Here is a 15958-nt window from a genome sequence, read left to right as displayed (position 1 = left end):
AGGAACTTTTATTTAGTATTTGTTTTCTTTCTTTCTTTTTACAACTTGGGTTCTAGGCTTTGTAAATTAATTGTAGTGGTCTTTGTTCTGAAAATTGATTTCTATGGCTTGGGTGCAGCTCTAAATCAATTTTAGGGCTCTGGACTCCACAAATTAATTTGTAGGGCCTGGGTGCAGGTTCTCTAAATTAATCCTTTGTGCTCTAGCCTCGCTAAATGTGGCAAACAGGCAGTTCAGGCCCTCCTTTCTTTTGTTATAACTTACTTACGTGAAACTGGCATTTCATATTACAGTGCAAAAGAAACGAAAGACAGAAATGCAGCTCTCCAGTGTCTTTCCTACTTTTAAGCATCTTTGTGAACAAAAGATGCAAAAACACTCACCGCCTTTTAAAAAATGGTCAAAATATGTATTTTCCATAAAATAACTGACTGAATTTTGTACCTATTTTTATTTTCCACTAGTTTTCTGTAATAAGAACAAATTTATAAAAACATAATAAAAAAAAAATCAGACACACTTTTGAGCATTACATGTGGCATTTTTTCCTGCTATGAAGGTAAGCTTAATTTCCTTTGTTGTTAAGCAACGCTGGAAGTGAGCTCTCTGCTCTAGAGCACATGACAATATATACCTTCCTGCCATTTGACTCCATCAGGTCTTTTCCTAGAATCAATGGTTCTTCCTGACAAGAATTCACACCCAAAATAAACTTTTCTTTGAAACCCCACCAGGTAACCTCCATTTCTGCTATTGGGATCTCAAAAGTAGGCCCTCTCACAGTTATAAATGTGTTTTTTTCTCTAGAAGTTGCTTCTAAGCTCATCTGCCAAAACTCCTTACAAAGGTCAAGGGTGGAAATGACATGGGCAGAGCTTAGTTAGTCCAATAAAGCATCCATTTGAGGCATCGAATATGGATCTATTTCTGTGATTTTATTTATCTTTCTAAAGTTCACACAGAACCTAATAGATCCATCCTGTTTGATGGTACCATTGAACTTTTCCACAAGCCCATTGGTTTGAGGATCAAGGATCAACTGGTTTTTCAAATCCCTCAGGTTATTTTGCTCCAAATTTTCCACCGCCCCAGCCTCCACTTTATTCCCAGGGGTATTCCATACCCCCTAGATCCCCAGACCACCAGCTATACATTCCATCAACATATTCCAAGCCCAAATGTGTCCTATGCCTAAATTAATTTGGAAAATGTTATGTTGGAGAGTAGATGTGGTGGAACAAGCTGGGCACCTCCTGGTTTATGAGCCAAAGCATAATGATGGATTGGATCTTCGCTTCACTCAATCCAGGAATGATAAAATAACACTATCTTACAGAATTACCTCCTCACTCATTTTAGAAAACCTTTCATGAAAGTTAGCTCTCTAGTCCAATGACCCACCGCATTGGAAAATAAATGCACAGGATCACATACAAAGACTGGTACACAGTGCAACATCACAACCTGTAGTGTTGCAGAAGCACAGTGAGCTGATCCAGGTCTTTCTATTTAGCACCCAGTACCAAAACAGCAAATACCATTACCAGGTGTGTAACAGTGATGAAACACATCTTCATTATGAAACACAAGGAATGATTATGAAGTAGATGGTGAGATAAAGGCTAGAAGGAAACCAGACAACACATGTGCCATCCTTTAAACCACCAGCCAATCTTCCAACTGAACTCATGCTCTCCCCATCATAGATATACACATTGTTAAGACTGATGGTTGGAAAGCAATAACAACAGCATGCATTTTATATTACTAAAAGTAGTCACACAGAAGGAAATGTGGGGCTGCTTTTCTCAGTGTTAGCCAAGCATTCTCTGTGATGTCTTTTTTAATTTTATTTATTTATTTATTTTATCGCATTTTTATACTGCCCATCAAGTGAAGCTTTCTGGTCAGGCTGTCTTGTTGCAGCCTTAGTCGCTAAAGAGAAATTAAGAATGTTTCATCAAAACCAACATCAGGCCAAATGGTAGTTCAGCTATTAACCATAGAATTGTATTTCCCCATGTAAATGAAATAGAAATAGTCAGTATAATTCCCGGAGGTAGATTTTCACTGTTGCAACTAAAAATAATTTTTCAGAAATGCAAATATATGAACTGCAGGAACTAAGTGAAATAATTAAATGGAAAAAGAAGAAAGTATTATTGTCTGGTAGCTGGCTACAAAACTCCAAGTAACTGGATGGAGAAATTAAACAATTAGCTTTAATTGAACTGCAACACCCTAAGCCTATTCCTTCTCTCCAGGTCCCCAGTATCATTTATCCACAAGTAACTGAGGCCCAATGCACCAACTTTAAAATCACTTCACTGGCTGCCAATTAGTTTCCAGGCGAAGTATAAAGTGTTGGTTATTACCTTTAAAGCCCTACATAGTTTGGGTCCAAGTTACCTGCAGGATTGCCTTCTCCCGCACAATCCAACCTGCACATTCAGGTCCTCTGGGAAGAATTTACTCCAGTCAGCCAAAACTAGGCTGACAACCATTACCCAGAAGACCTTCTCTTCTGCCTCTCCCAGACTATGGAATGGCCTGCCTGGAGAGATTCACCAACTTAGCAGTCTTTCTGAATTTAAAAAAGCTGTAAAGACTGATTTCTTCCAGCAGGCCTACCCAGTCAAATTTTAAGATGCCTGGCTGTTATTTTAATAATGTATTAGTTTTTGTATGTTTTAATCAGTTTTACGTATTTTACTGTATAGTATTTTTGTATTTAATGTTGTTCCCCGCCTCGATCCAAAGGGAGAAGCGGGTAAGAAATAAATATATTATATTATTATGATTGTTGTTGTTGTTGTTATTAATGTTAATAATAATAATAATAATAATACAGCATGCCAGTGATAGTTCTGTCTCCAAGAACACACAGTCTCCCCATCCCTACACGTTCCATTATTCCCAACTTAGGCCTGTCTCTCTCATTTCAACCGTCCCAATTAATTTTTGTTGTTGTTGCTCAGACTGAAGTAGAAATGAAAACCAGACAGTGACCTCTTGTGCCATTTGCCTAATACAATCACACATAGCTTATTGTCATCAATCTTTTTCTTCTCTCCTGCATTTTATAATTAAATCCCCCGCTAGTTTTGGGTTTCTTTCCTGTGCTATAAAAGCCAAGCCTAATTGTTTCACATTTCTCAACTCTCACCCAGTGCAAGCATTTTATTCTGAGCCAGAGCTCATTAGCGCTCTCCATTGCCACAGAAATACCCGCCAATTTTCCTTTAGCCCTTACAGATTAATTTCTACCTTCCAGTAATTTCACCTCATGTCATGAGCAGAGACTGCATTTAACTTCTATTGTTCCAAGCACATTAGGAAGTTTAATGCTTTAATACACCTAACAGATGTTCACACACAAACCTGCGCATGCACCAACGCAAACCTCTAGGACTCTGCTTTGCTTCTATGTATATGTATGGCCCTTAGAGATTCCTAAAGACTTTCTAAGACAACATCGTAACTCAATCAAAGGCCATCTCAGAAACTGTCAATAGATTCTAGCACAACATAATCTTCAATGTTCATGACAGCACAATATCATACAGCAGTGTGCACAAGGTTTGCTACCAAAATCACATCAGTCTATTCTTTTTTACTTAAACCAGCCATATTCCATATCGTGTAGCTATGTGTCTATATATTTCAGTACCTAAGGTCATATATGCCCCTCAAAAAACAGCTTCTAAATAATTATATATCTACATAGATAAATTAACACTCTTTTCCGGCATTTGAACAAACCCACGTGGGCTTGAAGCATGGAGGAGAAGGAACACATACAACCCCCCACCTTCAATTTCCCTGTGTGCTCCCAAGTGGAGCCAGCAGATGCAGAGACATTGCGGGTGGGGCTTTGTGTGTACATCCCCTCTTCCCTCCCAAGTTTAAGCCCTCACCCATTTGCTCAAAAGCTTGAATAGGACTATAGAGATAATGCCAGCTTTGGAATAATATTTGTTCATGGTGCCCTGTCAATGAGTGGGAGGGGCAGGGCCGCACTGGTGTCCTCAGGTGCCATATTGCCTATCCAAGCTCTAGGTGGTGCATGCAACACAGAACAATAAAATGACAAGTCTATCGCAGCCAATGCTATTCCTCAATGCATGATGGCATTTGAAATAGAGGGAATCTTTGCCCAAGTAGACCATGGTGCAAGCAATGGGTTGGTCTAGTTTAACAGAACAAACAACGGTGACACTGACCCAATTAACTGCAATGGCCTGGCTTAAACCTTCCCACCTTATTCACCTGACACAGAACTTCAAAGTGAAGGGTCTTTTGCTCATCTGAAATGTTTTACATAGCCCAGCAATGCTTAAAGGAGAACCACAGTATTAATTTCAGAGCATAATGTCAGAAGCATAGTACTTAATACAGAGAGAGAGAGAGAGAGAGAGAGAGAGAGAGAGAGAGAGAAGGTAAGTCTTCAAACTGGAACTCCCCAAAAAAATTATTATAGTGCATTGTATGCCAAAACAGCTATGGCAGTTCACTCAAAGCATGCTCTATCATTTGAGCATCACTGATAGAACTTGCTCAAAATGAACTTTTGTAGCTGTCGTTATTGTAGCAAGATAGTGCAAGATTCTTTCTTTTGCCTCTGAAGTTGACTAAGGCTGCAGTTCTATGCAAACTTACTTGAGAGTAAATTTCACTGAACTCACTGGAGCTCCTGAGAAAACATGCAGAGAATCAAGATGTAGATTTCAGAACACACTGGGACATCAAACACTCCATAATAAATTTGCATTACTAGTATTTCTTTGAACACCAGTTTGAATCTGTGCCTCGTTTTTCATTTCTTTTACTCTTTCGTGCTGCCCATGTTTTCTTCCTTCACATTCTTAATATGCAATATTTCCTGACACTGTTGATAAATACATATCTATACTGTAACTAACAAGATGAATGTAGTTGAAGTCGAGAAGGAAAAACAGAGCCCCCTGTAACACAACACATTTCTATGAACTCAATATATAACAAGACACTGCACACATTTGTGGGTTCCCTCTTGTGGAATTTAGGTTGCCCAGTATCAGGGTGCAGTTTGGCTTTTGCTCTCAACACAATTACATCCCCAAATGCAACACTTTCTTTAAATTTTCCAGGGAATGAATGACAGTCTTTTACTGATATAGGAAAAACTAGCACAGGAAAACCATTTGGGATAACCAACACAGTGACCAACTAGCAACCCTGGATTTTATTTATTTTGGGGAGGGACATGGAAGCACCTTTTGTTGATCCTCCAACTGTCTTGCAGATTGCAAGAAGTTCATAAGAGCCTTTGAGAATAGAATTCACTTCGGATTCTGTTTCATGGTCCCATTAGAGCAGACTTCCCCAATCTAGTGTCCTCCAAACGTGTTGGACTTCAACTCTAATCCCAGCAAGCATGTTAGGTGCTCTAGAGGATGAGAACAGCATGTGTGCACTTCCTCTGATATGTTACTTTAAGTAGGAACCAGTTCTAAAAGCCTCATGAATACATGTACCGGACATGCGCCCAGAGAGCTTCAGCTACTAGATGGTACAGAAATGCAATAAATAAATAAATAAATTAAATAAATAAATGCGAGGAAATGTTTTGGGCCTTTTAAACCACCAAATTTATTTTTAAATGTTTTGCACCAAGTTCTAAGAGATAACCTGCACCAAGTTCCATGAAACCTGGTTAGTATATTATTTTTTAAAATTCTAGAGAAGTTTACCTTCCATTATTTGTATGCCAACATTCTAACTATTCAAGCACATCTAACTTGGGGAAAAGGAAAGAAGCCCCTCTAGCACGTTCTTGTGTGAAGATAAGAAAAATACCAGAGAAGGAGACAACAGAATTCTTTTTGTTTTAAAAAAAAAACTCCATTCAAAAACCTGGTCTGTATGAGATTAGTACTAGTTCCCAGTCTTTGACAGAGGAATATCACAGTCCATTTCATCCTGCACAATAGCTTCAATATCTTTATGAAGAAACATTTTTTCATAAAAATTATAGGTCTGCACATTTTTCACAAGCAAGAATAGGGCATAGAACTCATGCTACAATTTCTGTTAGCATACATTAATATTGGCTGGGATACAACAGCCTTCAGCATGACCAGTAACATTTTTAATATAGCATAACATAACAGTGTACCATAAAGTCCATACACTTCCAGAAATGGTCTCATAGCAGTGTTTAAGAAACAGAAGCCAAAAGCGTTTTTTGGGCACACACAACAAATTAAACAGCTCTTCAAATCCAAGGTATTGCCTAATCACATTTCCCAAATTTAGTGCTTATTTTATCATTTTTGATGTACAACATCACTGAAAATTAAGTACAAAGTCTTCACAGACATTCACCTTCAAAATCCTGTGCAATTTCACCCAGGGTAGAAAAAAAATCCCAGGTGCATCAAATAGGGGGTGGCACAAATAAACCTTTGGAAATAAGCAAAATTAAAACGGCAAAAAATGTGCATTCCCTTCACAGCATAAAGTGCGCAATTGTACAGATACGAATTTTTGCAAATGTGAATTTGCACAAAAGTACAATTGCGTGAATTTGCATTATGCAAATTCATATGCGATTGTGCACTTTAAGCTAAGGAGGAAATGCGCATTTTCAACTGTTCTTTGTTTTCGCTTATTTTCCAAAGGTTTATTTGTGCCACCCCCTATTTGGCTCACCGGGGATTCTCTCTCCCCAGGGTAAAATTGCACAGGATTTTGAAAGTGGATTGGATGCCTCCCCACTAGAGGAGGCTGCCTATGATGTGTGGTTGTGATCCTGCAAACCTTCAAGACTCCATAGAGTGCAGCAGCTATATGGTCCATCTTGCTGCAGCTATATGGTCCATCTTGTTGTAGGCCAGCAAATTAACCCACTGGGCCTGGCATAAAGCACAATAACCCTCAGTGAGCTAAATAAACACTACTGCAGACTATAAATGATCAGAGTGGGTTATTTCAGGCAAATAACTCACCTTGGGTTACAAAATTGCCAGCAGACAACCCGATAACCCACAATGGATTAAATAATCCATGATGGGCAATTTAACCCATTGTGAGTTATCGTGTCATCTGAACCCAGTCACTGAAAAGCTTGACAACATAAAAAGAATGAAAAGGGGGAAATACAATGTTTGGGACTGTCAAACAGAAATCTTTTGTAGTATTGGCTAACAGGAATTTAATTCAAATAAATAAATCCCAAATGCATTCAGACTAATGTATTGCTTGTATCTTTAATGCTAATAAATTGTCAAATACTTTAAGGCTGCAGTCCTATGCACATTACTTGGGAATAAGTCCAACTGACCTCCAAGGAGATTACAAACCGACACACACATAAGATCAACAGTAAATTAAATCTTGTGCTTTCTCATCCTATAGGCTAAAGCACACCCCATATAATGAAACATCAATTCAAAATGAAAACTGGTTTTAGTATCTGTTTCCAAAGTAATCTGATAGTGACAGAACAAGTATTTGCTCAGCTCAACTTCCTATAAAGTAAAAAAGAAAAATGAAATACTAGTTCTGGCACTGAAAGGGGCTGACAGCTCCAACAGATGCACCCCTGACATCCCCTCAGGCACCACAACTGTTTTCAAAACATATTCTGGAATCTGCAAGTCTACTAAATTCGTCTGTATTTTGATAACCTGTCACAAACCAGTGAGCAAAACACAACTTAGCCTTGTCACACTCCTTTTCTCACATTCCAGTGTTCTCAATCTAGGGGTAGAGGCTCTGTTCTAAGAAGCCTTTCTGCATGAGAAAAAGCCTGCCAGCACGGAGAGAATTGACAAACCACCAAATATTTTGCAGTGTCTACCTCAATATTTGGCCCAATACCATCTTGCATTTATCAGGCATGACGAAGCTTACCAGTTTAAAAATCTAAGAAGCTTTGGTTTTACATACTTCTGTCCTATTAACAAGCAAAAACAAAGTACTGAACTCTGAGCACAAATATTCGTTACAGGATAAAATACAGAGACCAGAGGTGGGCAACCTCCAGCCTGCAGGGCTCTCTATAATCCAGCCTGAGAAGCCTTTGCCTGTGGACACACCTCTTCTGAAATCCCCATTCAGCTCTTACCTTTCACCTGCTCTCCCACCCATTTTCCCTGGTGTTTTCATGGCAGGGGAGGGGGACATTGAGAATGGAAAAAGTGCTCAACAGGAAACTGTTCTTCTCTGCAATCAGCTGCTCTGATTGGCTGCTCTCCCTGCAGGGGAGAAGGGGTGGGGCCTGGTGAGGAAGCAGCTGACTGATTCAGTCCTACTTACTTCTGAGTTTTGTCCTGCAGAAGCTTCTCCAGCTTACTTCCAAATAGACACACAGAAGCTTATTTGGCTTATTTGTGAGTAGACATGCAGAGGCATGTCCAGCTTATTTTCAAGTAGGATTAAAATCAGTAAAAGTTAAATTTTGGTCCCACCCAATTTGCCTGTAGCCCCGCCCACAGATGAAATGCCCCTTCTTACCTCCACTACCCGGCCATTCCCAGATAGAACTTGAGCCCTTGAACTGAAAAAGGCTTCCTACCACTGGCATAGACAACTACTTACTTATGACGTTCATGTGTATTTTCCTATCTATTATCACGTTTTTCTTGATAACTGGCTCTCTCTACATCCCCAGTGAAAATGGCATGCACCTTTGGTGCTTTTCTGCTGCCACATTCTTTGGAAATACTAATCAGCTATCCAGCCACATTTCCTCACCATACAGCTCTTTTTAATAAATGACCTATACCATCCGCAACTCCTAGTCCATAATCCTTTTCTATGAATGTGAGGCTGATGGAAAGAAAAACTCCACTGCTTATACAGCGATGCCGCTACATCATTTTTCAGCACTGGAATGGCACCACAGTTTAGACAGAGATTCCTTTTACAACTGTCTTACAATCACCTGATTTCTATGTACTCTAAGCTCTGGAGATAGCAACTAGGCATATCAAGTCATCCACCAAAATGTTATAATCTCTTGTGGGCTCCTCCATGCTAGGACCTCTTAATATTTCTTCTCATCATATTCAGAATTATTTTACTCATCCCATTACATTCAATCATCCCTGCTTACACAGAATAATGACTTTCTTAACACTACATTAATACACATTTACATTTCCAGAGGCATTTAGAAATACAAAGCTATTATGCCACATGAATAATTATAAAGTATATTTACAAGTAAGCCTACCGTATCTCAATGCAGAATACTGACTATGGTTGTGTGATTGATGGTCAAATATGGGAGACGGACCACTTTCTGTTGGACTGTGCATGGACCAAGCTCAGAAGAAGCTTATTCCATTACTGAAGCTGCTTTGATTTCATTGTCATATAAAAATGATTTATTTCACTGCCCTGAATTTGGAGAAGATTTTAAAAATAATAAATACAAGTATTACGGCAAGTCAGATCATGAAAACTGTCTTTCTGTACAATGACTTGGAGTATTCTTTGCACTGGTTACATACAGTAACATGAGTTAAATCCAGCTGCTTTCGAAGGGTTCATTACAACCACTCTATTTCTGTTCTAGAGAAGAGGTGAGATTTTTCTCCCAGTTGACTAAAAGAGGGAAATTAATTCCTTTTCCAAGAAATAGTTACATGCTCTTGTTCCAGCAAATAAAGTGTTTCTGCATAAAACTAGAAAATCACATGTAAAACTCTCATTCTCGCATTCTATTAGGCCATATGTGGCGATGCACTGATCATATCTATTTAAATGTGGGTGCAATCTCACAATGAAAGAGATGCAAATTCTCAATTCCTTTATAACAAAACACCATCATATATAGTATAAAGAGCTATCCAGGTCATGACCTACCTTACACAGAAAAAAATAGTCAACAAACCCACCTTATCCTTTCCTCAAAGTCAGAAAAAAACATATACTGCAGTTAAGCACTAGATAAGACATTGTACCTGTGAGTGAAAAAGCTCCTCAGTACCCAAGAGCAGTGAGGAATCTGTGCACCTCTAAATAGGGATTAAGAGTTCAGTGGATTGCCTGACTACCTTCTCTATCAACTGTTTTAGCAGGACTACAACTGGCAGATGAGGAAGACCACAGAATGTAACATATAGACAGACACCATGGCTGTATTTGGATGACACAATAATCAATGGGGGCGGGGAGGCAACAGTTGGTTGAATTGATTGTGTCGTGTGGGGTGGGACACACAACGCACACACATTTTTTTTAATTAAGCTACACAGAAAAACAATGGGCTGTTCCATTGTTTATCCATTAATCAATCAATTAAAATGTAGTGTGGAGAGCTCTCCCCGTCCTTCAAGTGGATTATTCCATTGGCCATAGAGTTCTCTGGCAGGAGTGGATGAAAACACCCCAGCTGCTCCTGTACAGCTGGCAGAACTCACAATGGCTGATGGGATGTGGCTGGGAGGACTGAGGGAGGGTGGAGCACCAGCAGCCCAGAAGGACGCTGCGACTCTCAGCTTCACAACAAGGGAAGGGGCAACATGTCATGTGAGGAGTACAGGAAAATTAATGAACTGTGAGTGCGTTATTACCCCCTCTGTTGCCTAATATGTTGTCCAAACTCAGCCCATGAGTGTGACAAAAAAATTACAACTCCTGAATACTGTATTTTTTAAGGACTCCCACTAGCTAAGTTTGCTCCTACTTCCTCTCACTGTGAGAACTGCTAACAGATATCTGCATCTTATAAAAGGATTAATCTTTCAGCCTCGCAGCATTCACATAACATAATACCCTACAACATCCATAGATTCTGGGTGGCTTGGTACCCACAGCAACAAGCCACCCTGGCCAGGTTCGCATGACACAACAAGCTGCACTGCCAAGGGTAATTATACAAATCCCCCTGATATGTGACCAACTCACACCATGTAGTTAACAAGCCACTGTGGTTTGTTAACTGCCTGCCAATTGTGCGAACCCGGTCAAAGAAGCAAAGTTACTTGTGACCTCAATTAATTTATTCTCAGCTAATCAAGCATAATTCCAAGTTTATCCCATGCAGAATAGCTACACATATTAACATGCAAGTAAGAAACTATTTCCTCAGGGACATTCAACTTTTGCTAGAGACTGCCAATAACAATTATCATTAGTTCCAAGGAACAGTATCCAATGTGACACAAGCACTAATGTAAATTAAACTGCACTAGCATGAGGGACCTGTTGCACATTGCCAATAGCGTTAGCTAGCACAACAGGATTTCCCAAAGAACCTGTTCCACCAACTGATACTATTGGTGTTGCACTTTAGATCCCTTACACTAGTGCATGGCTGGGCAATACACAGGCAGAGGGCGGCATGTGACACACACACACCCGGTGCAGCCCCCACTACTGCAACACATTCAGCAGTGCTGGTGGTGGAAAAAAATTACATAAAAAATGACAGATTTTAAACTTATTTGTAAGCTAAATTTAGCACTCCAAAGCCACTAAAAGGGGTTACATTTAGCTTACAAACTAGTGAAATATAACCCTTTTAGCACTCCATTGCAGTTTGCCACTGAATACCACTGATAAAAAATAAAATAAACAGAATGCAGTCTGTAGCAGAGAGGGTCTCACTAGTGCAATGTCATTTACATTACTGGTTGTCTCACACTGGATACTGTCCAAGCTTGCCACATTAAGAAGGTAAAGCAAAAAAATAAAGGTGTGATGGAGACAGATTGATTTTGCTGTGTCTGGAGACATGACACAGTTATTATGGCAACCTACCATAAAGGAGTGCTATATTGGATCAGTTTTCTACTACTTGGAGAGCACAAGCTTTCATATAAATATTCAAAATACTGCCCCTTCTGCAAAAATCAAATTCACAGGGAAAAGAACCACCTCGCCTTTCATTCACGGAGACTGAGAAGGCAGGAGATTGGTTCTCACACATTGGGCTTTTTCAATTAAATGACAGCAGTACCTTGCTGATGATACTGCCACCTCCTCCTGCAAAATTCCCAAATGACGGGAAAGCTTCTTTCCTCCATGAAGACATGGAGGAAGAAGGGAAGTGTGGCTTATCGCTCTTCCAATTAGGTGATTGCAGGAATCAGCCAAGTTTGGTGTTGAGTTTTTGTGTCTGGAGTCCAAAAGCACTATACCTGCTAGGGTCCTTTTTTGCATTTGTGAAAGGAGATATAACTAAATAGCTTCCCTTTAAAACAGCTTCCCTTTTTACTCCCCTTTGTACACCTTGCCCTTGAAACCAAGGAGCCTGCATCCTCTATACTGTATTCTGAGCAACCAACACAGCCATTAAAGACATATACATTAGATCACTTAACATGGATTACTTTGCCCTTAAAAGTAACATCTTTGAATCACATCTTTTCCACCTGTTCAAATGATACTTATAGGTGAAGTTCAGAACACAAAAAGGAGTTAGTTCTTTAGGATTAATCCTATGCACCTACATGAGATTTTGTAAAAAAGGCTAAAGGTCATTTCACACAAGATGAATTTCCTCCATTTCCATATTGGAAATCATAATATTGACACTTCATGTAGTTGTAGCTTGTCATAAATGTACTCGTACCATATTTTATCAGATGTACATCCCTCAAGACAACATGGATGGTGGCAGCTTCCACTACATCTACATGTAGTAAAATAAGCATGTGTGTATTCATCACATGTGTCAAAAATAGAGGAGAGGGTATGAGCAACTTTCGTCCCATAACGTGATTTCTGTGTAGGAAATCCACTGTATACAAGCAACACTCAGAAGTTGCTAGATGCTGTGGGTGGAAATGTATACACAGACACTACAGAGATTGAGCAATAAAAAATATGGCCAGACTATTAAAAAAAAGTATAGGGATAAAGATTCACAGGTGCAAACAAATACCTGAAAATAATATGAAAAACAGACTTATCTATACTAAAACAGTTAACTCTTAACCCCCAACCTGATGCTCCAGACTGCTTTAGACTTCAGGGGAAGGACCATAATTCAGTGGTAGAGCTCATGCTTTTCACACTTTTGCGTGACCCAGGTTCAATCCCCAGTGGATTCTCCAGGCACAGCTGGAAAAATTCCTGCTTGAAACCTTGAAGAGCAGCTGCCAGTCAGTGCCACCAATACTGGGCTAGATGGACCAAATGGTCTGACTCAGTATAAGACAGCTTCCTATGTTCCCATGACTTCATCTCCCATCAATTCCAACCAGCATGGCCAATAGTCAGAAATGCTGTCATCCCAAACATCTAGAAGGCACCAGGCTGGGGAAAGCTGATGAAGAGGGTGCTGAGACTCTCTTCATGGAGATCCACAGCCCCATCCTCAGAACTACATTTCCCAGAGTTCTCGGGAATATCTCCAACGAGTAGAGGAATTTAAACAGACCCTATAATTACAGAGAACGGCTACTCTGACATGAGAGACACTCCTTCAGAATTAGGGATGACCCTTGGCGATTTTAGCAACCGAGATTCCTGACGAATGCTGAGGGGACTAAGCGGGGGCTCGTACTATAACATACACAGAGGGAATGGCGGGGATGAACGACGCCCCGCCGACTCTGAGGAGAGAGAAGAAGCAGGAGACTCCCTGGAGGGGAAAAGGGGACCCAGAAATGGGACAAGTCGGGCCAGTCCGTCACCTGCTGCAGCAGCGCCTCGCGCTGGCGGCGCCTCTCTTCCTTACGCGCCGCCAAACTCCGCTCGCTTTCAAACCCGGACGCCATGATTGTTAGGGGATGAGGTCGGATGCTGCCGTAAAGCACGCAGGGAGGGAGGACCCTGCTGTAGTGCGCATGCGCGGCACGCAGAGGGGGGTGGGAATTAAGGACTGACGTAAAGCAAATGAGACTGAGAGGCGGAACTTCACTCTCATAGCCTCCACCCCCGCTTCCTCGCGGCTGTGCGCGTGCGCTCTGTGGCTTTTCAACTGCCTCAGAGCGGTCGCGCGCTGTGTTCGAACGGCTCTAAAGCTGAATACGTAAAGCCTTGTTCGAGGAGGGCATCAGCCGTTGCCGCTTGAGGGAGGTTGTCTTGCAGTGCAGGCGGTCGGCTCTTATAGCAGAGGGACAGTAAATCCGCTCTGAGTTTCAGTCAGAACTCCCAATGAGCACCTTGGATAGCTCCTTTAGGGCCTGAGCAGTGGAAGCTGGTGGCTCAATTTTGGTGGAGCTGCGAATACATTCTGGGTTTCAGTCAGAACCAGCCAGAACTTTAAAGGAGCTATCCAAGGTGCCGAACCTATTTTGGAGACAGGGTTCAGCACTTTGGATAGCCCCTTTAGAGCTCTGGCTGATACTGACTGAACCCCAGAATAAATGCACAGCCCCACCGAAATTGGAGCTACCAGCCTACACTGGTTCTGACTGAAACCCACAGCAAACTGTCATCTTGGCCCTGTGAGGAAGAAGAAGGACCAAGGGGACAGGAGCAGGCAGAAGAAACATCATGGCCTGCTTCAGTTGGACTCCCCTCCTTTGGGAGCAGGACAATCCCATCAGCCCTGATCCCAGTCCACTTAATCTCTCTCTCTCTCTCTCTCTCTCTCCCTCTTCCCTCCTGGACTCCTGTTCCTTGTGTGTCATGTCTTTATTAGACTGTAAGCCTGAGGTCAGGGACTGTCTTTTTTGCTAAGTGTAAGCCGCTCCGAGAGCCTTTTTTGGCTGAGAAGCGGGTTATAAATATGATAAATAAAATAAATAAATAAAATACTGTGGCCTCGGCTGGGGCATTGTAGGAGTTAAAGTCCAACACATCTGGAGGAGACCAGGTTAAGGAAAACAGGCATAGCTGCATTGAATTGAGAAGAGAAATTTGGTTTTTTGAAAAAGAAAGAAATGTCAATAGTTAGAATCTATGGACCTGTTCAGACAACACGCTAAACCATGGTTAGGCCACTAGCCCTTTTGCAGCAAATGGTTATGGCTATGTAGCCATCATGTTTAGGAATGGTTTACTCAACATGCTAAGTGATGCCTCAGATGACAAGCTAAGCCATAATGTTTAGCTCAAAATGCTTAAACACTGGATTAGCGTGTCATCTGAATGAGGTCATTATTAAAATCAGTGGCGTGATATTGCTCCACTCACTTAAATAAAACTGGAGGGAACAGTGCCCCACTGAAAATTAGGGAATGTGTTTCCTGGCTGTGGCTGGGAGGTGCAGAGAAAAAGACTTTTCTGTGAAATGGGTTTCTGTTGGCACTAAACACTGTGAATTCAAAGGAGTTGTTTGGTGTGTTGGGTCTCAGACACCACCACCACACACACACATTTTGTACTCAGTCTTCTGGGCAGATTACTTGTTCTTTGTGACTAGCCATGCCTTGCATGACAGATATTTTATGGTGGACACTTTCCCAAATTGCCCAATGTGCCCACAGGCCCAACAAAGTTGCCTATGCCTGGAATAGGCTAACCAGGATTAATCACATTTTCTTTTTAGTGCTGGCATCAAAACCAGTATTATGAAAATCATGAACCCTTTCTTGCCTGCCCCCTCCTCAATCCCTCTCACCATCCTTGTATTTATTTATTACATATCCCTGCTTAAGGTGCTGGCTCCAAGTTTTGAAGGCCCCTTGGGCAAGACACCCTCAATATAAGCTTCTCTTTCACAATTATTTTCAGCCACAGTGTCTTAAATTAGCCACCATGGACGTCAGCATGTGATGGTTGCCTGTTCCACAACTTAGGAGCAGAGGTTAAGTTATGGAACAGGCAACCATCACATGCTGACGTCCATGGTGGCTAATTTAAGACACTGTGGCTGAAAATAATTGTGAAAGAGAAGCTTATATTGAGGGTGTCTTGCCCAAGGGGCCTTCAAAACTTGGAGCCAGCACCTTAAGCAGGGATATGTTATAAATAAATACAAGGATGGTGAGAGGGATTGAGGAGGGGGCAGGCAAGAAAGGGCTTTGAGGGAAAGGGCACGGTGATGGACGAGGGAGCAAACAGTAAGCTT

At 41.1% G+C, this 15958-nt stretch overlaps 1 protein-coding gene across 1 annotated transcript in view; it reads right to left on the bottom strand.

Moving 5' to 3' along the window:
- The window catches only part of CWF19L2 (CWF19 like cell cycle control factor 2), an 87498-nt gene extending 73773 nt beyond the window's left edge, over positions 1–13725 (bottom strand). Inside the window, exon 1 of the mRNA XM_063127097.1 lies at positions 13635–13725. Within this exon, the coding sequence (XP_062983167.1) occupies positions 13635–13718 (84 nt within the window). The 5' untranslated portion in view covers positions 13719–13725. The remainder of the gene's footprint in view (positions 1–13634) is intronic.
- Positions 13726–15958: the final 2233 nt, after the last annotated feature.

The sequence above is a fragment of the Elgaria multicarinata genome, chromosome 5 (assembly GCF_023053635.1).
Source record: "Elgaria multicarinata webbii isolate HBS135686 ecotype San Diego chromosome 5, rElgMul1.1.pri, whole genome shotgun sequence".
NCBI classification, from domain to species: Eukaryota; Metazoa; Chordata; class Lepidosauria; order Squamata; family Anguidae; genus Elgaria; species Elgaria multicarinata.
The sequence above is the reverse complement of the archived record's forward strand: the minus strand, read 5'-3'. Positions and strand labels throughout refer to the sequence as shown.